The 25,410-nt window shown below is 38.9% G+C and overlaps 1 protein-coding gene across 1 annotated transcript in view; it reads left to right on the top strand.

Moving 5' to 3' along the window:
- AR (androgen receptor) overlaps nucleotides 1-25,410 on the top strand; it is a 207,409-nt gene that overhangs the window by 159,633 nt on the left and 22,366 nt on the right. The window contains exon 3 of the mRNA XM_032845588.1: nucleotides 10,473-10,589. Within this exon, the coding sequence (XP_032701479.1) occupies nucleotides 10,473-10,589 (117 nt within the window). The remainder of the gene's footprint in view (nucleotides 1-10,472; nucleotides 10,590-25,410) is intronic.

Genomic DNA, 25,410 nt, shown 5'->3' with positions numbered 1-25,410 from the left:
CCCCAATAGCTTCATTTTTAATGGCTGTACTGTATGACTATATTGATGGGCAATTATGTTGTTTCCTGTCTTCTGCTCTTATAAACAATGTTTCAGTGAATGTTCCTGTATAAATGTCATGTCACGCATGTGCAAACATGTGGTGGGTCAAAGCATGTGTATATTTTAATTTTGAAGGCTTTTGCCAAATTTTCTTCCACAAATGTTGTAAGATCATTATTATACAGAATTTAGATCTGATAAAATTTATAAAAGAAATGGTTACTGTACACTTTACAAAAGAGTTATTATGTTGACCTTAAAAAGTGTTCAATACAGAGTTTCTTTAAATATTCAATCTTTACATTTAAAAGTGAATTCAGTTTAAAGAAATGTTATTTATACACAACTGTTGAGGAATACAGCTATTGGGTAATGCATGTGAAGATGCTAAAATTTCTCTGAAATGCATGTGAATCTCTACAAGCTGTGGTCAAGTTATATTATCAAATCCCAGAGGTGTGCTTGGGTGAAAGCATAGGGGGAAAAGAACAATGGGGCCAGACTCAATTAGGAGAAAGGAAAACTACTATTAGAGAAGAACGAGTTGTGTGCCAGTAAACTGGATTTCTTCCTGGAAGGGGTAAGGGTCAGTGGGGAGCCTTGATTTTGTAGTGTCTGCTAATTTCCATGCTGTAGATACTCCTGTCAAGAATGACTTAAGCTACCAATATTACAGCACTGAATGTGAAATTGGGAAGTGATGCTCAAAATCAGTTTTTATGAGTCATTACAAACCAACTCCAGCACAACACTGGACAGAGCTCAAGGGAAGACAGCTTAAGAACATAAAACTTGGGTCTGACCAAATGTCAAATGACCTTGGCAGAAGTCAGCTGGCCATTCCTCATGGTGTTTTCCTTGGTGAGTTTGGAGCCTGTACTTCTCCCAAATGGTCTTTCCAAATCTCATCTGAAGAACATCATATGTTTGGAGCTCCCCAAAGTACTTATCTGAGTGGCCTGAACCTCACTGGTCTCCAGAGTATTCCTTTTCCTTTTGCCAGGGTATAGACTGTGTGCCTGGTGTTGTCTAGCCTGTTCCACAAGCCCAAAAGCAATATCTTGGGAAAAAATTTACCATGAATCAACAATGCTTGGAACCGCATTTCAAAGTGGAGAATTCCTTGGACAATTAAGCCAGAGAGGTTCTAGGCTGTGTTGGCTCCAGAAAAAGTTACATCCATAGGATGCATGGCCCTAAACAGGCCTTAGGCTTGGTCCAGTCTATATAGGTCACTTGGCGGGAGGCACTTACTCCTTTTTTTCTGTAGAGCAGTGGTTTTTTTTTGTTTGTTTGTTTTGTGTGTGTGTGTGTGTGTGTGTGTGTGTGTGTGTGTGTTTCCCCCAGGGGAGGCCCTTAGAGTTCTCCTTGAATCACATCCAGGAGAACTCTGAGACCCCCATCAGAAATTCCAATGTAAGTAAAAGAGTTCTGAATCCACCTTCCTTAAGTTGCTACTATTTTCTTAATGCCTACCACATTGCCTTCTAAATTAAGGGAAACAAGGTCAAGAGAGAAGTAGAGATAACACACCAGGCCAGGTCACTTAGGGATTCAGTGAAACAGAAGGGCTAGTCTTCAGGTCTTCCTCTTTCCTGGTCTGTACTCTTTTACTGTTCTGCACTGCCTCCTGTCTTTGAAGGATTGTATCAGGGCCCAGTTGAGAAGAGATAACACACTGACAAGGACAAACATCAGCATCACACGTCATACAGACCTGGTTTCTGATCCTGCTTCTGCCACTTACTAGCTGGTGACTGTAGGTAAGTCATTCAGCATCTCTGAGACTTATTTTCCTCAATTAGCTACCTGGAAGAGTTTTGACGAGAATTAAATGAAGTAACATCTTTGAAGGCACATTGAATAGTACCCAATGAAAGCACAGTGGGATTCTCCACTTCTTTTTATTGTTCTTCACCAGGAAGTCAAGTGTTACTCCTCCTTCACACTTTGAATAGGCAGTATGGGTAGTTGTAGAACATCCAGGTCACATAAATCAGGATTGAGGCAAATAAGATATTTGCTCAGTTATGATGGTTAAATAGAAAGCACATACTCCCTGGATGGAAACTGAGCTATATGCTTTGGTGTCAGTAAGCACTCTGTACTTCGGGTTTCCTCATATATAAATTGAGGGTAATGGTCTGTACCTTCCCTCCTTTGAAGAAAGTCTCAGTAATATAATGAATATGAAAATTATTTTGAAATAATAAAGCAAATGTGCAGAGCATGTAGTGGGCAAGAGACTTGAGTTTTAATCCCATCACTGTCATTGAACAATTATTTAATCTTGGTTTTGCCCATTCAGCTTTCTGGATCTCAGTTTTCCCATCTGTAAAATGAGAATGTTGGACTAGATGATCTCTGCAGATGTCCTAGCCCCTTCTGATAGTCAAGGAGTTTATTATTTAAATAATAACAGATAAGATCTGTATAATGCTTTATGCTTTTTATGTTATTTTCACATGTATTATCGCACATGAGAATAGCACTAAACTACTGGACTATGAATAAGAAGTCCTGGATTTTTGTCCCTATTTTAACATTTTGACTCATTCTATAGCCTTTTTTTTTCTTAAAGATTTTATTTATTTATTTGAGAGAGAGACAGTGAGAGAGAGCATGAGAGGGGTGAAGGTCAGAGGGAGAAGCAGACTCCCCGTGGAGCTGGGAGCCTGATGTGGGACTTGATTTTGGGACTCTGGGCTCATGACCTGAGCCAACTGAGCCACCCAGGCGCCAGACTCATGCTATAGCCTTAAGCAAGGTTCCACCCACCCCCATTCTCAGAGTCTCAGTTTTTTAATCCATAAAATAGAAGATATGGTGTTTGTGGTTAAATCACTAGGTCTTAACTTTTCCACAAAGGCCTGGAAACTCTTACAGAGTTTCTCTAAGATAGACCACAATGCTAAGAATGTAGAGAAGAGGAGAAAAGGAGAAGTGTGGCAGGATGAGTTCTAAGTTTCCTATGCCTACTTCAGGTAGATTAGGTTTAATTTTATCTGTTTTCTATATATGGAGCCTCTATGTAATATTTCACTTATAAAAAAAGTTTCACTACCATAGGAAAAAACTTGATAAATGTACTGTAAAGTCTTAGGTATTTTAAGGTGAGATTCAAGAAAATATGCTGTTTGGTAGCTTCATTTTTGTTGTTTTAACAAAACAGAATATTGTGAACAACCTTCTGAGTTAAAAAAAAAATGACTGTGCAGCATTCTACTGCATAAATATGGGATAATTTGACCATCCCCTTAATGTTGGACATTTACATTTTTCCAATATTCCCTATTTTCATAATGCTATATTGAACTTCTTCTTTATGCTTAAATAATTATTTTCTTATAAAAAAGATTTCAAGAAATGGAATTACTGGTTAAAGATTATTTGTATTTAATTTGGGGGGGGTATGTTCCAAAATTGTTCTCTAAATGTATACACTCCTACCAGTAATATATCTTTGCCAATATTTGGTATTTAATCTTTGCCAGTCTGACTTATGAAAATGACATCTTATTTAATTTGTATTTCTGTTATTTGTAGTGAAATCAAAGTTCAACAATTTTCATATATTTATCGGTCATTTGTATTTATTCTTTTAATTTATTTTTCATGTTTTTTGTCCATTTTTCTATTGCACAGTTCATATTTATATATCAAGGAAATTGACCACTGCTTTTACATGCTTGATGCCAATATGTTTTCCTTTGTTTGTGGTTGTCTTTAAGTTTTATAAGAAAGTTTAAATGTCTTCTAGTCAAGTCTATCAAAATTTTCACTTATATTCTGTATTGCCATTCTTTAAAAAGCCTTTTTCTACCTTTAAAAATAAAAAAAAAACTATATTTCCCAACAGTACTTTTATGCTTTCCTCTTTTTTTTTTTTATTGACATCTGTAATCCATATGGAGTTTAGTTTGGATTCAAGTAGTAATTTAAGTTTTTTCATTTTCCCAAATGATTAACCAGTTTTTCTGACACCATTTAATGAATAAGTCATCCTTTCTTCACTGATTAGGATAACATACTATATATATGGAGTCTGTTTCTGTCTTTCCTGATCTTTTCCACAGATCAATCTATACTGGAGCCATTATCAAACTGCTGTAATTATTATGGCATTATAATACTTTAAATGTTTGGTAGGAAATTTTTTCAAAAATATCTTGGCAATATCACACATTTTACTCCTTCAGGTAAACTTTGCAATTGTTTTGTCAAGATTTGTTTGGGTTGTTTTAAATTTGTAGATTTCACTGTGGAGAAGGGGACCAAAATCTTTACAATATTATATCTTCCTGTCCAGGAATACTGTATATCTTTTTACTTAATTCATGTCTTCTCTTACATTACATATATATATATATATATATATATATATATATATATATAGTTTCATCCATATAAGTCCTGCATTCACACTCTGGTTATAAAGTATGAGAAACCCAATGTTCTTCAGTCTTTTCTATAGCTTCATGATGAACATGAATTTTTGATCCTCTTATTTGCCTGATATAATACTGCAGGAGTGGATAACCCCCTTGCCTTAACTGATCTGCTTTAAGCAGGATTTTTCAGAATGAACATATTGGAGGAATCCTGACCAAACATTGGCCTCAACTCATATTGCATGGCAGCACCAATGGGGATGACCCTCCCCCACCAAAAAAATGCAATAGAAATGGGAAGTCTATGGAGAAAATATCTGAAGTTGGTCTCCTGACCTCTTATTCCTGCCTGAATTTTGGATCATACTTATTAAGCTTTCTGATGGAAGAATAGGACCATGAAGAAACATGAAGAACACCATTAGGTCAGTAAAGGAATTCAGACCCAGCTGGCATACAGAGGACCTCATGTTATCCCATTATGTGACCATTCATGGTAGTCAAGGGCTTGCAGCTGTTCTAATAGAAGATTTGTCAAGCATTAAATGTGCAGCCTGTTTGTAATTCTAGAGTGTAAACTTAATCTCCTTCAATGTGAGAGGGGATTTTTGTATTTTGCCAGAAATTTCATAATGACATTTTTGTGAGACCGATTATAGGTTAATATAAGCTTGTTATTGAAGGTCAACAGTGTCAAAGAGCTAGGTATAATATTTGTAGAATCTGAGGAGGAAGAGATGGAGAGGAGTTTGTGTTGTCTGTGTTAATTATTCAGTCACCTAGGCTACCATATCCAATAGAGGACTTTCTAAGACCACCTTGGAGCAGGCAGGCCCAGATCTCACTTATACTTCTGTCATCTGAATACTGAGAAGGCATTCACAGGGCCATATACTTGCTAGACAATGAACAAAGATACCTAACACCCACAGAGTGCTGCCTTGAGGCTACACTCACCCACACTACATCTCCATTGGATGCAGGTGCCAAATTTTTTTCTAGCTCTATCACCAACTTCCTATGGCTTGTGACATGTCATTTCAATACTTTGTGTCCATTTTCATAAATGGGAAGTCAGGGCATCACATTGGGACATTTTGTTATAAAGCTTTTAATATCCTTTACAGTCCAAAGATGATGTAGTTCTAATTAGACCCAACGGGTTGAGGTCCAAGGAGACAAATACTGAGTTTCCTGGAAAGAATAGCCTTATAAAACGGAGTCCAGAAATGGAATAGGCTGCAATTCATGAAAGGATGGGACAACCCTTTACAGGGATGTTATGTAGGAGATTCAAGCCTTGTACAGAGGAGTGGGTGTATTGTGACTAAATACCTTTTAAAATTCTTTTCAATCTGTGAGAATCATAGCCTTACGGACAATGATTTTGAACAAACTAACAGTGTGATGCTGTGCAGGTCAATTTCATTTTAGCATCATTTTCTTCACTTATATAATGGGGTATACAATAATCCCTATTATACTACTTTGTACAAGATTGTTACTAACTTTTGTGAGGGAATCAAATGGGAGACATTCTAATCTTATGTTATTATATTTCATATTATGTTTTAATTTAGTTACTATATGTTATTAGATGTTTTATAGTTATATAAAGTTTATATAAAAATATATATTATATATAAATTTATATATTTAATATATAAATATATATAATATATAAATTTATATATATAATTTTTCTATATTTGATTTTTATTTTGCTACTTTTTTCTAATCTTCATTTTTTAATTTTTTTATAATTCTTCATTTTTTTAATGGACAATCAAAAAAGTTGCTTTGTCTTCCTTTTCAATATATAAACTTGATTATCCTATTTTTTTAATTTTTATTTAATTTTTAAAATTTTTTTCAGTGTTCCAGAATTCATTGTTTATGCACCACATCCAGTGCTCCGTATATCTAAATTTATTATTATATAAATACATGTGCATATTTTATATATAGTTATATATATTTTATATAAAGATAAATATAATATATATATTATTATGTATTATATTTTAATTCATTGTTATAATTAAGAACCCTGATAACTTCAGCCATATTGGAGAAGTAGAATAAATAGAAAAGAAGTAATAGCAACCCAGTGATTGTACACTGGTTCTGCCATCATTTGGGGATTGGTAATTCAGGCAGGAGAAGTGGATTGAAAGCAACCTAAAGAGGGTGTTCCATTCCCTGTTTTTGTTCCTATCCTATTTTGTTCCATTCCCTGTTTTGTTCCTAAACTGCAGATTAGTCACAGTTCCATTTTTAGGAGATTCTTTCTATATCCATCTTTGGGACCCTCACCCACATGTTAAGTGTCATTTAAAACTTTAAAGGCACTATTCTAGGGGTGCCTGGGTGGCTCAGTCATTAAGTGTCTGCCTTCAGCTCAGGTCATAATCCCAGGATCCTGGGATCCAGTCCCACACTGGGCTCCCTGCTCAGCAGGAAGCCTGCTTCTCCCTTTCCTACTCCCCTGCTTGTATTCCCTCTCTCGATGTCTTTAACTTTCTGTCAAATAAATAAAATCTTTTTTAAAAGTAAGTAAAGGCACTATTCTACTTCAAAAGAAACACACATCATATGTATGAATTTATATGACTTATTATGTTATATACTTTATGTGATCACACATACACACATATATAAAGATAATTTAAGAGCCCTATAGTGGGGGTATATACACCCACACCCATGTGCATTCACACATACATGAGTACACATATATGTGTATAAGCATATATTTTATACATACATTGCATATGGCTTGCAATAACAGTGCCTCTCTAATACTGTTAAGTGCCTTGATTTTTGAAGGACTTTAGAAAACAAAGAGAAAAGACTGAATGCAGACATAAGAGGCAATGTTACAATAAATTGCTATCCTAAAAGAAGAAAGTTGAGGGACAAGAGACCATTATTTTGGTTAATGTCTTGCTTATTGATAATACTTGTGACTTTTATATGAAAGACTCCACAAATATATTATGGATAAAATCCAGATATCATTTAAGGCTTTGATCTGGATATGGAATTGCTGAAGTGTATTGTACAGCTGAAATTAATATAGCACTGTGTGTTAACTACACTGGAATTAAAGTAAATAAAATAAAAGACTCCTTGAGCTGGAAAAGATTTTAGTGATTTTTCAAGTTCAACCAAGATTAGAAAATCAACCAAGATTAGAAAAAAGTACTATCAGTGGAGCCCAGAGAGGGTAAAGGACTTGTCCAAGGTCATATAGTGAGTTAGTAATAAGACTGAACAAGGATTCAATCTTGTGACTTCCAGCCTAGTGCCCTCTCAGTTATCTGGGACTTAAACCTTTTTCTTCAGCAGATACTTTCCTCTGTATCCTCAACAGCTATTACAAGGTCTGGCCCATAATAAATGTTCAGTAAGTTAAATGTATTGGTTACACCGGGCTTTGCACTTACTCCTGGGTAAATTGTAAAGGATATCTGCATTTTAGGTCACATTGTTTTAGGCCAAGAGACACTCTGGGACAAAGTATGAACTATAGCTAGGGAGATGATCCAAACTGAAAAAAATATTTTCTTACTTTTACCACTCATTCAGAGGGTGGTTTACTTTTAGCAGCAGACTCTAGAACTCCTGTGGGAGCCCTAATCCAGTGGCTCTGCAACCATTCATTTACCAACTTGGGTTCATGAGCTGCTTTATTTTTCACTCCTGTGGAAGAAGGGATTCTTCAAAGGAGTATTCATAATGTCCCGATTTTACTAACTAATGTGAAAACTAGATCTAAAGGTTGCAACAGCACCAAAATTGTGGGGATGTTCCTGTTCTAGAATACCGACAGCACTGACATGAACCCCCTGGAATTAGATATAGGGCCTCCCTTCTAGGAGTTGATACTCAAAGACTGAATGGCACTCATAGCGCCATCCTTTCTGTGCATATGACAATCCTCAGTTTGCATAAGGAAAAGGCTGCCAGTTGGGGAACCTGGGTGGCTCAGTTGGTTAAGTGTCCAACTCTTAATTTCAGCTCAGGTCTTGATCTCAAGGTCACGAGTTTGAGCCCCACAGTGGGCTCTGTGCTGGGTATGGAGCCTACTTAAAAAAAAAAAAGACTATTTCTAAATTATGTGTTCTGTTTATACCAAAAAAAAAAAAAAAAATCCTGTGGCATGGTGGAAAGAGTACTGGCTTGGAGGCCTTAGTTTTCTCATCTGTTAAGTAGAAGTAATGGTAGTATCTACGTGTTATTCATTTAAATAGAATAACTGTGGTTATTCATTTAAATAGCATATATAAACTTGCCAACACAGGATTTGTTCGTAGTAGTTACCTATTAAATAGTAATATTCTTCCTTCATTAACCTCTAATTGAGTGTTCTTCAAGCAAGTCACCTTCCCAGAACTCATCCTTGGGTTGTACTGGGGTGATTTTTAACAGTTCCTTCAAGTCCAGCATTTTGGAAACCTTTGACAAAGGGAAGGGAATGAGAGAGGAAAGTGGGGGGAGAAAAGGAGGAAGGGAGGAAAGAAAGAAGAAAAACAAAAGTCTTAAAAAAAAAAAAAGGTCTGGCTGACCTGGCTACTACTGAATCTCATACATAAAATAACCTACTATAATACATGTGTTTTCTGTGCCTGGTCTGTACATTTTAGGCTGAAAAGGGAGAGAGGAGAAAAGCTATAGCTGAATTTATGTGTTTTTGTCCCTGCTATCAAATAGCAACTTATCTTCCCTACCACAAACATGCCTCCTCTGCCAAAAGAAACCTCCCTAAAATCCCAGTCTCTCCCATAAACTAAAGCACAGCAGTAAATAAGAGTGACTTGGATAAAAAAAAAAAAAAAAAGAAGGAGTGGAGTGAGGGGATTCACAAGCTCAGGCTGTCTCAGGGCTCCAAGCATGAGAAGTTCTGCATGTTTCAGAGCAGCAGGGTATGTATCTTTGTCTATTTCTTTTGGTGACTGTGCCTATGGATCTTTCTGTACCACTTGTGTATTCATTCAGTGTTTGTTGAAGGCCTACTGTATGCCAGGCATCTGTTGGGAGCAAGGAGGTAAAATATTGAGTAAAATGTGTTTTTTAGTGGACCTCCATGTTTTTTCTTTGAGCAACTGCGATCCTGAGGATCTCTGGGTCTGAGCATGTGTGTATGTGTATGAGTATGATTCTGTGTATCTGTGACAACTCCAAATGTGCACAACAGAAATTGTTTTTCTTCTGCTGGCTTCAGAGGACTTCCTTTCACCTGTTGTGATTCACTTCACAAAGAGTGAGTTTCATCTCTGATTTTTATAACCCACAGGATCGGGGATATGATCACTATCAATTTAAAAACAATTAGAAGTCTCTTGGTGTTCTCTTTTATAGAAGCTTTACCTGTATTTTTATTATGAAAAATAAGCACTGTAATAGCTTGAGTATGATCCTTTGAATGATTACAGTTATCAGGAGGTAGAAACATTGCCTAAATCCAAATTGCTGTGTCATGCTAAAAGAGTGATAATTTCTGCCTTTGGTCACTTTCCCATGGACACTCTTAGCTTTCTTTTTTTTTTCAGATTTTATTTATTTGTCAGAGAGAGGGAAAGTGGGATAGCAAGTGCACAAACAAGGGGATGGGCAGATGGAGAAGCAGGCTCCCCACCAAGTAGGGAGCCCGATGTGGGACTTGATCTCAGGACCCTGTGATCATGCCCTAGCCAAAGGAAGACACTTAACTGAGCCACCCAGGAGCCCCATTCTTAGCTTTTAGTAAAGGTAGAACATGTTATTTCTATAAACCAGTGAGTAGTCCTTGTCATAAAGTATAGCAAGACCTCAATTGTTCATCCTTATAAAAACACCTATGAAAACCAAACAATATAGCATATAAGTAAACCAGGCTGAGTGATTCTGTGTGATCAAATTGTTTAGGGCTATTCTCTGTTCACTTCTCTCATCCGGCAGGATGTATCCTTATGCCATTTCTGCCTAGAAATACTAAAGGAGAGAGATTCTGGAAATGCATTAATGGGGCATCTACTGTTCTGTTTGTTCTCCCAGGTAAACAGAAGTACCTGTGTGCCAGCAGAAACGATTGCACCATTGATAAATTCCGAAGGAAAAATTGCCCATCTTGTCGCCTCCGGAAATGCTATGAAGCAGGGATGACTCTGGGAGGTATGATACTTTTCTTCTTTTTTCATTTTTTCCCTCTCCCTCCCTCATCCTCTGATTCTCTCTTTAAACCAGATTTTCCTCTTTTGGTGCTTCTGAGATGGCCAGCTGTGCTCTAGATACAAACTCACTCCTTCATACCCAACATGGCCATCAGCCAGCTAATGCCTTTCTTTATCCTTAACCATGTCACATCCCACTCTGGGGCTCAACACTGGAGCAGGAGGTGTGATGCAGGGGATCGGGACCCATCAGGGGGTGAATGAGTGTGGAGCTGATTATGAAGGATTCCCCAGGGGACACGGTGATACTGGCCTTATGTTGTTGAATGATGACCAGGATGAAAGAATTACAGAATCCAGAGTAATCACAGGTGCAAAATGACTCAGGCACAGGCTGGACCTGAACACCCAGTATCCTCAGTTAACTACCCCTATATTGTAGGACTGGCCACCTGGAATGAAAAGCTGCTTCTCTTTGGCATCTATGACTAGGATGTCAAGCAGAACCAGTTTCCTATCCCATATCTCCCAGGGTTGAGCAGGCCTTTTAATCATTTCCCTTTCTTTGCAAATCTATTGATAACTTCCAACATTTTTTTTTCATAACACAGTGGCTTGACAGAAGGAAGATACAGCTTTTTCAAGGGCAGCCATTCATCCTAAGGCTCTCTGTCCCCTAGTCTGTGTCTACTGTGAGCACTGTCACCATGCCAGAAAGATTTGGCTTATCCTTCCATTTTTTCCCCCTCCAAATTTTGCATTTCTTCATGTTTACATCTGTGCAGTGGCAGGGTACTCCCTGCTGCCCGCTGCTTCTAAAAAGAAGCACATTTCCTGAGAAAAGCAAGCTTATTAGCCTACTTTGATTTAGAAATGGAACTCTGAAGAAAAGCAAGCTCTCTTCTGAATGCCTGAAACAATAGCCTCCTACCTGAATATTCATTATCAGCCTGGAAAACGCAAGTTCCTAGAATCCTGCCTTTTTCCCTGCCCCTCTCAAGGCTAATTTAGAGCACTTGTCCATCTCTGGCTTTCTGCAAGGTGCTCAATACCTTGTCTGCCTATGTACATGTTTATAGAAACCAACTTGTTTTCTATGTGTGGGTCTTCATGTTGATAACTGTATCTTCCCCTCCTTACAAGGCAATAATAGCCTTTAAACAGACCAAAGTACTACAAATGAATTGACTCAGGTTCAATTTGAGACAGTTGCAACAGAACCATGTCAAGTAGTGTCTAGTACCCACAGACATCACAGGCAGATGCTCTGTGAGTAGTTTTCCAGGCAGCCACATTAAATGAGACTCAAATATCAGAGAAAGACTAATCTTATTCTTATTTGTTTGGTATACTCTAGAGAAATCTTACAATTGTGGTCTGTAGTGGGGAGGAAGAAGCAGGACTGGGAAGGGGAAGTGCAGAAGGAAAGTCAGGAAAGGTAACAAAAGGGGACTGGATATGAAGAAGTTTTCTTCATATGAATGTTGCAACCCTATGGTGAGAGTTCTGATACACTCAGCTCTCAGTTATTTAGCCCTCTGTGAATTGTGTGTAAGAGATGGGGCTCCCAGATAGAGATCCCCCCTCAGTTTTTCATCTGCTGATATGAATTGTAAGCCTGCTTTGACACAGGTGAAGTTTAATGGTAACCAAAGATCTCCAAAAATTTGGGTCCAAATCTTAAATAGTTTCGTGTTTCAGCCAACATCTCTCAGTATAAAACAGTCTGTAACATGATTATAGTGAAACCCTTTCAAAAAAGAGTAATTTCACTACTCCATATATCAGTGAGGCATAAATCTGTAAATTAATTTCACGGAAAGAGTGGTATACTAAATTTTCAAATTGATTTATTAGGTAGAGTGCTCAAATTTGAATTGACTTGGTCAACATAATGAAAAGAAGGTAATGCTGTGAATGGCTTTCACTTCAGTTTCATTTCTATGACAGTTATTGAGTGTCTATTGTATACAATGGCACCATACTAAGCAATAGAACTCAGGCTGGCAAACTTGAAGAAATGTCTACAAGATACAAGGTTTCTTAATATTGTGTATGTGGTCTTGCCTTTGGAGTCAGGCAGACCTAAATTAACTTCTCAGCTCCATTATTTACTGTGCCCCTCTAGGCCTCAATTTCACAAAGTCTGTAATTTAGTGATAGCACTCTGTGATGTGAATGTGATGAGCATGAACATCGTTGCTAAACTACAAAGTGCTAGACAAATGTGAAGGCTTACTGTGACAGTGAGGTCCCTAGTAATTTAGATGGTAAGCACTTCCTAGTTGGTTTTTACCTTGAGTTATTCGGCATGCCCTATAATATGCAATAATTCCAACAGGCAGAGAGAACATCACCAGAAATCACACTTGATCACCTCAAACTAAACTAAAAGTACCATCAAAATCCTGTTTGAAAGCTGATTCTAGTAGTTAAGTGAGTCATATATTATATTCAAATATCATGTCATTAACATCCCAAGTGTTTACCCACTTAGACACCATTGTTTGAAAAGCATAACTTTCCATTTTGCTAAACTTATCTCCACACTGCCTGATTCTCTGCTGCTAACCCAGCAAAGTGGTTAACTTGCAAATTTGATGTTTACCACACCTTTACTCAAAACAATGGGGAAAAGAATGAAAACATAAATGTAGCGTGGCCCTTCTAAATACTTTGGCAGTAGACTTCCCTTTTCATAAGATTTGGGCTTAGCATAGACATTCTGATAACACTGAAGGAGAATTCATATAATTTTCTTTTATTCTTCCCATCACTCAACTCAAAATGGTATAATATATTCTAAAATGGCAACTAGGAATGTGGTCTTAAGCAAGTCCCTTCTCCCCTCTGAGGCTGTTTTCCCATCATGAAATTGGAATAATGCAATTTACCAAGGACCTTTCTGGCACTATCATTTTGTGATTCTGGGTGTAAAGTCACAGAAAAAGCATATCAGTCTTTCTTTGGATTAGGTAGCCATCCACTGTCCTCAGAAGTACAGACAGTCTAGACTTGAGTATTTTGACTTGCATAATAGTTTTAGCTACCACAGGTTACTTATACCTAAGTAAGATATATTACTTGTCTCAAAGTAGACTAGATATACAAATTATTGAAGAAGTGGAGGGCAGAAAGGTTATCCTTGTATCTTAAAGAAGCTGGCACTCTATAGCTGATGCTTGCTTAGTGCTAAGGCCTCAAGGTTTCTAACTGGCTTTCTCTATAGTGTTCCATCTACTGTTTGGTGATGGGCTCTCCTTGACTCAGAGATATTTAAAACACATAGCTTTTTCCTTTCTACTTCTAGGCTTATGTACAGGTTCATTGCTTCTTTTCCTAACAGCTCTTGGTGTTTCTTGGTATTTCTAAGGGTGGCTGGGTTCCCTGGGTGGATCCCTTAAAGACTACCTTCAGGCTATTAACAGCCCATTCACCACAAGTGTAGGACTTTCTTTGTACTGGGCTCATTTCTGGCTGCTTTTGAAAAGCCACACATTGCTAATTGCTTCAAGAATCTAAACCTCTTGCCTACTTTTAATGTAAGAAAATACTCACAAATATAAATGTCCAGAAAAGGACCTTCCCTCTGGTGAATTAACTGTGGCTTTTTCACAGCTCATAGTTAGAATAAATGCACAACCCTCTTTCACTATTCTCTGTACTTCCCAAGGATATACTTCCAGTTTCCAAGATGTAATGAGAAAAAAAGAATTGCCCTGACCTGCCATCTTCTCTCCTAACCCTTCTCTCCTTCTTACTTACCTTCCTATTCCTTCCCAAACATTTCTTTTTTTTTTTTTTTTTTCATTTTGCAACTCTTGAGTTCTCAGCTTTTAATAAAGGACATTAGCCCCTACTTTTACTCCTTCCTGTATTGGACCCTGGAGATGGTAGGCCCTTCAGGAATTTCATGTAGCAGCCAAACCCCAGAAGAGGAAAAGAAACCTGGAACATGTGAGAATCTATAAACTGTTCAGTGTTTTCTTCAGGGGCTGCTTTAGCATATTTGAGAAGTCTCTTTCCTACTAGAAGACTGAAGATTACATAAGAGACTCAAAACTATTAACAGATCTGCAGGTTTTAATAACCTCCAGGATTCTCTAGTTGGGAGGATGGCTCAGGGAGCCCATGGCCTTGATCTGATGTCATCATGGATGTTATGGTTTGTTATGTGGTTTCCAGGTTGAAGACAGTCTTAAGGCCATCTCTTTCATAATTCTGCATTGGTATTTCTGGATTACATATCCACACATGTCCAGATGCAAGAGTGATTCCAACACTGAAACACTATTCACAGCTTGGTTCCTCAGGAGACAAGTTTCACAGCATTTATCCATCCATCTATTTATCTGTTCATCCTTCTAGCCAGCCAACTAGCTAGTCCTTTTATCATTCCATCCATTCATTCATCCATTTATCCATTTGAAAAATATTTATTTACTGAGTATGAACAATGTGCCAGACACTAAGGTAGACATGTTGGGGGAGCAGAGATGATTAAGATAAAATCCCTGGCCTCAAAAAGTTAAATAGGAGACAGAGAGTGATAATGAATACATCTCAACTTTAAAGGATGAAAAGGAAATGCCTGGGAAGAAACTGAATGAGATAGAAGGGAAGGGGCATTCAAGGCAAAAGGCACAGTTTGAATAAAGGCACAGAAACATAAGAAAAAAATGTAGTGAGGGTTTTAGGAAGAGCAAGTCATTTAATGACAAGACCTGGGGAAATGGGGAAGGTAAGGTAAAACCACATTAAAAATGGACTTAGTTATTATGCTAAAAGTTTTGGATTTCAGGCAGCTGAAGATCTGTGACATGGGATAGACACATTCACGTATCATTTTGTGTGTTCCTACATTTGTTTCTTTAATACAATTACTGGCAGCATGAGTGTGATATAGGTGAGGACCTACACTTTAGAAAAATATATAATGGGCCAGGGAGAGAGAGAGAGAAAGTCTACACCAAATTTTGCTTCACACCTAGGATTGCAGCCTTAGTTCCTGAGGTTAGTTGCCTCCATTTGGGTTGATACCAGAAGTACTGACCATGTACAAGAGTTCTTCCTTTATACAGACTTCTTGCCTTGGTCTAGGCTAGTGTTTCCTGGCATGGATTCTGAAAAACCTAGTTTCACGACATGGTCCATGAAAAATGATTTTTATGGTCAAATAATTTATGCAAAGCTGCATGTTATGGTCCTGCTCAGGAAGACTTACAGTACATGTTAGTATAACACAGACCTTGGCAAACACTGCAGTAAAGTAGCCTGAGGAGCTTGGTAACTCTTGATTCCTAGATTTAATTCAACCACAGAAACAGTTTTTTTAATATAACACCTGTTAATATCCTACAAAACCACTATTTTCTGGAATGCACTTTGGAAAACTTGGGTACAGATAAAGACTATCCTATAGGCAGACAATACCCCTAGCCCAGTTCTTTCATTTTGTAGATGCGTATGCCATTGCTCACCAGGAGACTCATTCAAGAATGCCTTTGTGACCAAAAGTAGACCATCCTCACCACATCTCAAGAGGATGCACTGGAGGACATCAAAACCTCTAAAGTAAACCATGTCTGTTATATCATTGTGATACACAAAGGTCAGCATGTAATCCAGGCCAAAGTAGCATCATTGTCAAAGTCATCTAATGGCCACAGTTACAGATTTCAGAGTCAAGAAAGATGCTAGACCAGCTATTTTCAACAAATATAATGACTTCCAGCATTGCACAGAATGATCACTAAATGTTTGTAATACCCAGATATTATTCTCTAAAAAGTTTAATGATAATCCTTTTGTGACCACTCTAAATAGCCTTTCAAGATCTACCCTGACCTTCTTTGCTAAAGTAGGAGGCCTATAAAGCATAGATTTTGCAGACTTTGGGTCCCACTTTCCACCCAGTGATTGAATCCCCCCTACCTCTTGTTCAGCAGGCAGCAGAGTATCATAAAGAATTAATAATGTGGAACTCAGTTACTGAGATTTTCTCCCTTCTCCTTTGACTCTAATCAGAGCCCTAAAAGTCTTCAGGTTGGAGATACAAGTGGTAAGTCTCAATTCTAAGAAGTATGCTACTCCCACACACAACTCAGATACCTGAGTGCTCCTACAGATGGGCATAACTGAGAAGCAGAATTGCCCTATGAACTTTGATATCAATATACACAGGATGTGACTCAGCATTTACAATCTGTTTCTCTTTTTGTGTGTGTGTTTTTGTTTTAAGAGGTCCTGTGATATAGTGGAAATCATGTAAGGCACTCAGATACAGACAGGTGTCATTTCTAGTCCTGGCTCTGCCACTTACTATCTTAATGACCTTAGACAAATCATTAGATATTGAGCCTAAGTTTCTCCAACTATACTATGGGAATAATAAAATCTTCCTTACAGAACTGTAAGTTTGTAAAGAAACTGGTACATAGTGGACACACAAAGTATATCATTGTACCCTCTAGTGCTGTTTTGGATGAGAATCGGCCTGTGTATTCCCAGTCACCACTGCTATTACGATGTAGCTTTTAGTACTGGTTCCTTCGTTCTCTGGTCTCTGTATCACCTTTGAATCAACTCCTGAAATCTGTTCTTCCTGGTCTAGATCACCATACTCCAGTTGCTTGCATACAAATTTTGTGACACTTTGGACAGAAAAGGGTAGGCTTCTCTCTAATTATAGTTCTCTCGAATTATAGTTCTCAAGCAAACTTGTATGTGGAGAAACCAGAGACTATGTCTTGCAATTCCTTCAAACCAAATTATCTGGGACAGCACATATATGTTGTAGTCTGTCTTTGAGTCTTTGCTTTTAGAGAACTATGGTAGAAGCAAATAATTTTTTCAAGTCATCAAAATTAATGGTACCCCATATCTGGTACTTGAATGAGTATCTTACTTGTAAAATTTCCACTTAAAATCCTTGAGTTTTTAAAGTGTAATAGGAGCAGAAAGATTTTAATGTTGTTTACTTTTTGCTGTAAGTGCTCTAAAATCTCTCAGTTGCTCTTGAGAGAGTAAAATGATGTCATAGGCAATATTTTTCAAAGACAGTAGGCAGAAAGCTAAGACTACACAGAACATAATAGGTCATATATACAAAGACAAGTATTCTCTAAATATAACAATTCAGAAAAAAATTATGTGAAATAACATAACTGCTTATTTGGAAATATTTAACTTTTGATTTAAAAAGATAGCCACCTGCTTTTACGAATTGTAGGATGTAGTCCTTAAGATCACAAAAGCATTTAAAATATGTTCTTATTGAACTGAACTTATACATAGATGATTTACCTGATCAAGATGCTTTTTGAGAGAATTTTGCCCATCTTTTAGGATCATGTTTGTATGAAGTAAAACTAAGGGCAAAAGTACATGGCCACCCAGAAATCAGTAGAGCCTTCAGATTGTCTTTTATTGATAATGTTTCCATGACAACAGGTATCTAGGAAGTAAATAAAATGGCATCACTATCCTGGGTCACCTTTTTAAAAATAAAGTTCCACTTTCCTCGACTTAGTAAATCCTGGCTACATACACTTTTTAGATCTCTTAAGCCAGGCATTAGAAATGGGTTTCTTTCCCCTGCTTGGACTAATGGTTTTGTGGCTGAAGTGAAAATTGATTGTTGAGGGACATTTCAGCCTTCTAGAAGTCAGCAATTTAAAAATGTAAGCACAAATCCTGAAGAAATCACCTGCAGAAAACTTGGACTGGAATTTAGAACTAAGAAGAAAATCTGGATCTTGACCAAGATAAAAAGGTCACCAGCCCAGGCCTGCACAGGGTGGTGTGTCATGTTGGCCACAATGAAACTGAAAGAGACTGAGGACTCTCCCCAGGGTGGAAAATGAGGCATAGAAGCTTTGATTAGTGAGCTGTTAGGCACAGAAACATTAATTTTGAAGCATTCCCATCTCCAAGCTGAGTAATAATGCTTTTAATATTATGGGATTGTTTGGCTGCTGTAAGAAATTCAGAAGACCAAATAGGGAGGCTTTGTTGGGCTCTGAGTAGCTATAATGAGGCTGTTAAATTCTGCCTCCTTCTTTTCCTCCAGATCCTCCACCCCCACTGACTAATTATTGCCCACGGTGCACAAAGAGGCACACACAAACACATATATAGGCTCCTTAGTATATGTGTCATTAAGGCAGAAAAGAAAGGGGGGAGAAAACAAATACAAGTAAAGACTTTTCCATTTCCCCCCCTTGCCTGACTTAACAGGTAGGTAGGAAAAGAGAAAAGAACCCCAGTCTAAAATGTCAGCCACCCCCTTGCCCCAATTTTGCATGCTGCCACTAAAATCAGAGGACCTCGCTCAGGCATCTGATTATGGGGACTTCTACATGCAAGCCCACCTTCAGGTTGCTACATTCAACAGTGTTTCTCTATTTTCATATTAGAAAAATTCCAGGTTGGCAGTTTCAATCATCTCAAAACAACCAAACACTGAAGAAAGGCTGACCTGCTTCATTCCAGAATGAGGGTTCTAGAGGGTTCTAGTGGATAACTTGGAAACACCTGGAATCTAGAGTTTAGGGCCTCAGATGCTTGCTCCTCAATTCAGATTCCCGTGTTGGGGCTGGGGGTTACTTTCTTGGTTAATGACTCCCTGAAATGGGACTGATCATTTCCCTACCTGACAGGGATGTTGTGAGGACTAGCTCTAGAAGCAGTATCAATTACCATTCATGTAGTAGTATCATGACTGTTGATTTCTGTAATATGACTTGGCATTAGTAGAGTGCTTTTTGATTATTCTTGATTGTATGTGATAGCACTCAGGTGGATGGATACAGTGAAGCTCTGGCTTGGTTGTTTGCTTTCCACAGCATGCTGCCAGGAAGAAGCTTTGCTGTGGGGACTCAAGGTGCTCCCTAGAACAAGAAGCCACTGTGCCTACCTGAGGCTCCTGTGGCCATTTTTACTTGGTCATTATTCAGCTCCTGAGTTTCCCCTTACCTCTGTTCTGCTGGACCACTGCCAAGGACTTAGATTTTAACCTCAGGCCCCATCACAGAGATGAAGGCAGTAGCTGATCCACGTAAGTTTAGTAAACAAGGACCAGATTTCTGCTTCTTCTGGAGGAGCAGCCCTCAGAAGCCAGCTGGCCCCTCTCTCTAAACAGATCAAGGAACTAGAGTCAGTTATTTTCTCCTTATTCCCAAAGTAAAGGTGATTCTGTTTTCAGAAGCACATACTCTTAAATCTTTCATGAAGAGGGAGGAAGGAAAAATCTAAAAACCAGTGCTCCCTTCTCTTATTTCCTACTGAAGTTCGGATGAAGGACGAAGTGGATCAGACTCAACCCCTTACTTCTATCTTTAGTGTCCCCACAATAACCCCAGTACTCATTCACACCATCCACTTGCCTCTTCATCAGGTGTGAGGTTTTGTTCTTTTCTCAAGCCAGTGTCAAACTTTACATTATTCTAAGAGAAGAGGCACTTAGAGTTTGTAATGTCATGCTATTCTATGTCTCTGCCCCCGAAGCTCCATATTGGAAGAAGTTTCCTTCTGGTGGATGTGGAGTCTGTGAGACTAGGGGCAGACAAACATGAGAGTCAGAGCATTCTTTCTGCCTTGCCTGGGGCTTGTATTTTCCACCCTTTTCCTTCTCCAGTCTCCACCTACACACACACACACACACACACACACACACACACACACACACACTCACTCTCTCTCTCTCTCTCTCTTTCACTCTGTCTCTCAATGCCTCCCTCTCTCCTCTCCCCTCCTCCATCCTCTCTCCCTCCCTCCTCTCTCAATCCCTCTCTCTCCTTTCTCCCTCTTCCTCCCCACCTCCTTTCTCCCTCCCTCCTCCTCCTTTTCTCCTTCCCCTGACTCAGCAACATTCTGGAGAAAAGCCAAGGAAGGACTTTAGGAGGGAGGGGAATTTCCCACTCCTTTGGACAGAATTTTAATCTCCAGTCCAAGGAGAGGTTCCCTAATGTGGACTGAAAGGCTAATGTAGTTTATTTTTTAACTGCTTTCTGTTTGTTTGAACATTGCATATTTCTGCTAGTGTATTTTGCTTAATAAAATCATTAATATATCAGTGATATTTTCTTATTTACAATAGACTGACAGAATTAATGCTGTTAACTTTGGGCCATTTTTTTTACTTTTTTCTTTTTCTGTCTTTCTTTTCTTTTCTTTTTTTTTGTTTTTTCCCTCTCGTTTGCTTTCCAGGTCATGCTGACCTGTTCAGCCTGGGCTGTTTCACATTTGTTTTTAATGTCAGTTTAAATGTAATTGTAAAAGCATGTATGCTCTAAATTCATGTAGTTACTTTTTCCAGTGGAAAAGCCTGGTATGCAAAAGCATTTCCAGGCTCTGTAATTTCACATGAGCAGATTTTTGGGAATGACTTTGTGCCCCTCACCCAGGATGGCATCTGGACAGTGACCCCCTTTCTTCTGGCTTACTCGTGAGAAAAAGACTTGGAAATAGTTTCTGCCAGATTCTGTGCTTTGGCAAGTCTATGCAGCATTGCATATCATTCTATTATTAATTACGTTTACTCCTCCATGAACTAAAAACCATTAGACTAAATAGTCCAAAATAAACCTTGAAAGATAAAATTTGATACTCCTTTTTGCAGACTATTTCTCTGAATCAGAATTGGGACTGGGAAGAGAATGGAGACATGGGGGAGAGGACCAAGGAGCCTTCTTGCCTGAGAAAATTTGGCCTACACTTTTTAGTGTACACTTATATTTGGATACACCCCTTACTAATCTTTAATTCCGTGCTTTCCTATGACTAGCTCTGTTCCCTGCCTCTTGTCCTTGTCCTGTTTCTTCCCCACTCCTCTCCAAATGACCCTCCTCCCCATTAACATGCTATTCAACCAGATGAAATGGAAAGATTACCACCCAAGAAGTCAGGATACCTGGGTCTATTTTGTGATCTGCTACTATCTAACTATGTGATGGGGGCAAAACACCTTTGACCTTCAGTCTACTTACCTTTTAAACCTGGAATGATTTGAATGGGAGAGGAAGGGATAGACAAGATCTGGGGCCTTCCAAGTATTTTCTTGGCAATGTAGCCTTTTCTTCTAATAAAATCTGACAAAGAGTCCCAAACGTAGATATGGAATAAAGCACTGCTGTTCTGGTTTGAAAGAAGAAATCATATCCACAGGCCCACTTTACCTCCTCTCAGTGTACCTTAATGGAACTTGTAGACCTCTCAAGGCTCTACTGTTGTAGTAGATTTGATGTCTGGGGCTCTTATAACTCTGTCTCCTAAATGATTTCAGTCCCTGTGGAAACTTTGTATGTTTCATCAGTTACCTTATTCAGAAAGTTGTTTATCTGCATAAGATAAAGGGGGTGAAGCAGAGCCATGTGGGGCCCAGCAGCTAGCAAAAGTAAAAGGCATAATTTATTGACTAACGGAATTTGCTCTGTTCTAAGCACCTTTGTCTTAGCATGCTTTCTTTTCTGGAAAATTACAACAGCTCTGTGGGATGATCCTATTATTATATTAGGAGTCTGAAAACTGTCAGTTTGGCCCTCAGCCTTTGGCTTGAGACCAGATGCCCAAGGTGGAAGGCAATATTTCTTGGGGGTTGCCACCCTAAGCTATTTTTCAGAATGTTTTCTAACTAAAGATCCATTATTGGAAGACGTCATAGCCTGCCCACTGGCATACAATTTTACCAGGTTCAGAGCACTTTCACTGAGATCATTTCATTTCCTACTAATAATAATCCTATGCAGTAGTCAGGTCAGATTGGAGCCAATATATAATTGAGAAAACTGAGGTGCAGGAGAAGTCAAGGGATATGTCCAAGGTCACATATCCCATAAGACTCTGAATTAACCACCACAGTAATAAAAAGCCCTTTATTGTAAATAACACTGTAGAACTTTGATGTCATCATTGTGTTGAGCCTTCTTATGTTTAGTGTATTTTTTTCATCATGCTTCAATCTTGGAGAGTCTTTCTGGGGGCGTAGAATCGGCTCTCTACTCCCAGGTGCCACCACAATAACTATATATTCCTCATTAAAAACTTTATTATTTAGGTATTAATAATATCTCCCACTTTACAGATGAGGAGATTTGGGTACAGAGAGGCCAGGTCTTGTCCAAAGTCACACAGCTAGTAAGCATAGAGCCAGGCTTACAACAGATGGTCTGGCTCCAAATTCTTTGCCTTTTATACATATAGGAGAAAAGCAAATGCAAAAGAAGGAAAAGGGTATTCCCGAGGTTCTATAGTGAGCTCCCCCTGAATCCTAGTCCAGTGTTCATCTGACCTTCTAAGCCTAAAGTTGTACAGTGAGATCCCCTGACTGTAATCCTAGTGGATGAAAAGATGGCTGTCATGATGTAAGCCAGAGGCCACAAACTGGTTTTCCTCAGGCCACTATTCACTTACAAAATTGTTTGCCCAGCACAGTCTTTGTTTAGAAAATTGACATAGACTGCCCCTAGGCCAGGCATCAAGTACTTTTCACTTTCCCCAGCCTACCTTATTTTTGTGCACTAGGCTATTTTATTCATTTACATATCTGCCTGACTAGTGAAGATATTTGAATTTATGACCCCTTTATTTAAGCACTGTAATATACAAGCCGCTGCATACACACATACTCAAATACACAGAGAGAAGTATGGCCTAGTCTGGTTTCACAAAGAATTTGTAGCCTTGCACCAAACATACCTTGATGTTTACTTAGCATTTAGAATTACCCTTAAGATCTGACTTCAGTTTTATAGACAGTTATGTGCAAAAAAAACTCCTTTGTTGTTTTTCATTTTATAATGTGTTATCCCTTCCCTTCTCTGCTATATCTGGTTCCCTTAATCCTGCATTTCCTTCTTCCCCATGCCTGAGTTAGGGCGCCTGCAAGCCATTCACTCCCTACTCTTTAAAAATGGTTGGAGAGTGAAGGAGTCATTTTAGAGGGCTCATTATGTGCTGGACATTCTCTCTCATTTAGTTCTCATAAATGTCCTAAGAGCCAGGTAGTGGTACCCCCACTTTACAAGTGAGGAAACTGAATCTCAGAAAAGATGAGAGATCAAGGAGTTCAGATTTGCTAAGCTAGTAATTGACAGAGCTGGGATTTGAACTCAAGATCATCTGACTCTGAAGTCTATCATCTTGCCCTGTACCACACTTCCGTAAGGAAAGTGTATTAGTTTTTTATGGCTGCATAACAAATTACCACGGACTTAGCAACTTCCAATAGTACCTATTTATCAGTTCACAGTTCTGTAAGTCAAAATTCTGACACAGCCTGACTGGTTTCTTAGCTCAGTGTTTCACAAATACGAAATCAAGGTATTGGCCAGCCTGCATTTTAATCTGGAGCTCAGGGTTCTCATCCAAGTTCATGTGATTATGACAGGATTCAGTTCCTTGCAGTTGTAGGATTAAGGCTCCCATTTCCTTTCTGGCTGCCATGCACAGGATGCTCTCAGCTCTTAGAGGCTGTTCTCCTTCCTTGGCATGTTGCTCCTTCCACCTTCAAAGCCAGCAACAGAGAATCTTCCTTATGTTGAATCCCCCTGATTCTACAAATGTCTTTCCAGAAAGATCCCATTCCCTTTTAAAGGTTCATCTGATTAGGCCAGGTCCAGCGAGGATTACCAACCTTAAAACTCCGTTGAATTATGACCTTAATTACATCTATCCAACACTTTCACAACCACGGGTGTTTGACTAAATAACTGGAAGAAGATGTGTGAGCAGCCAGGGATTAGGACTCCTGGGTACCATCTCAAAAGTCCACCTACCACAGAAAGTGATTCTTTTGTGCTCCAAATGTTATTGTGTTGTATGGAGAGGAGAAATATCCTTGACCTTAGAGAGAGTGAAGCAAGTTTTCTAAAACTTTGAGAACTTCACCTCACTTTGCCTTTTCCGACTATGGATGAGAAAGCCTTTGTCTTGAGGTGGCAAGGAATGAGGCTGGAACAGTACCTAAAGATCACAGTGGCTGTAGAAGCGGCACATAAATCACATCTACCTCTCCTTGGGGATGCACCGTGGAACCTGAATTGAAAAATCTGTCTCCGGTGCTATAGAGACAGCCCTTGCAAGGGTCTAATGCCACCAGGCTGAAAAGTGAATTCTCCATAGTATCCAGGCATCAGGATCCAGACATCATGTCAGGTGCTCCAATCCCCTAAATAGCTGGTAGGGACAAGGAAGTAACTTGCCAGTGGCCTTTTGTTGTCACTGATCTGAGACTGAAAGACAGGAGATAGATGCAAAGCAACTCAAACATCATTAGATTATCCACTTTTACTATCCCTTTTCTCCTGGCTTCTCAATTTAAGTAAACTAAAGGGTATCTCCTATGACAGGAGCTGGCAGGCCTGTACTTCACATGAAAGAGTTAGAGCTGACTCTGGGGCTCAGGTGCAGGAGGAAGGAGGGGTGTGGGGGTAGCCTTCATGGAAGAAAACAAGGCCTTGGGCATTGAGTTACAGCTGAGACTAGCAAGCCTCATTGTCCAGCATTCCAAGTCGTCTAGCAACATGCTGGCCTCTGCTGCAGAAAGAGAACAGAGGATTCCCTGGCAGAATGAATGGAATCTGATTTCAATTACGTCCAGTACAGTCACCCTCTTCAGGCAGAGGGGCCAGAACACCTGGTGCAGCTTGGGCCACTGTGGCTGCAGGGACAGCACTACCCAGGTCCTAGACGCAAGTGGGAATGCAGCTGCTTTTCCTCAAACTGATACCATATAAGTCTAGAGGAGGAGGATGTGAAAATACCAGCCAAGTTCTCATTAGCACTATTCAGAAAATGGGAATTATTTCATGTTGATGGACTCT

Source organism: Lontra canadensis, unplaced genomic scaffold (assembly GCF_010015895.1).
Source record: "Lontra canadensis isolate GAN:19392208 unplaced genomic scaffold, GSC_riverotter_1.0 scaffold166, whole genome shotgun sequence".
NCBI classification, from domain to species: Eukaryota; Metazoa; Chordata; class Mammalia; order Carnivora; family Mustelidae; genus Lontra; species Lontra canadensis.
Note: the sequence above shows the minus strand (reverse complement) of the source record. Positions and strands in the feature narration are given on the sequence as shown.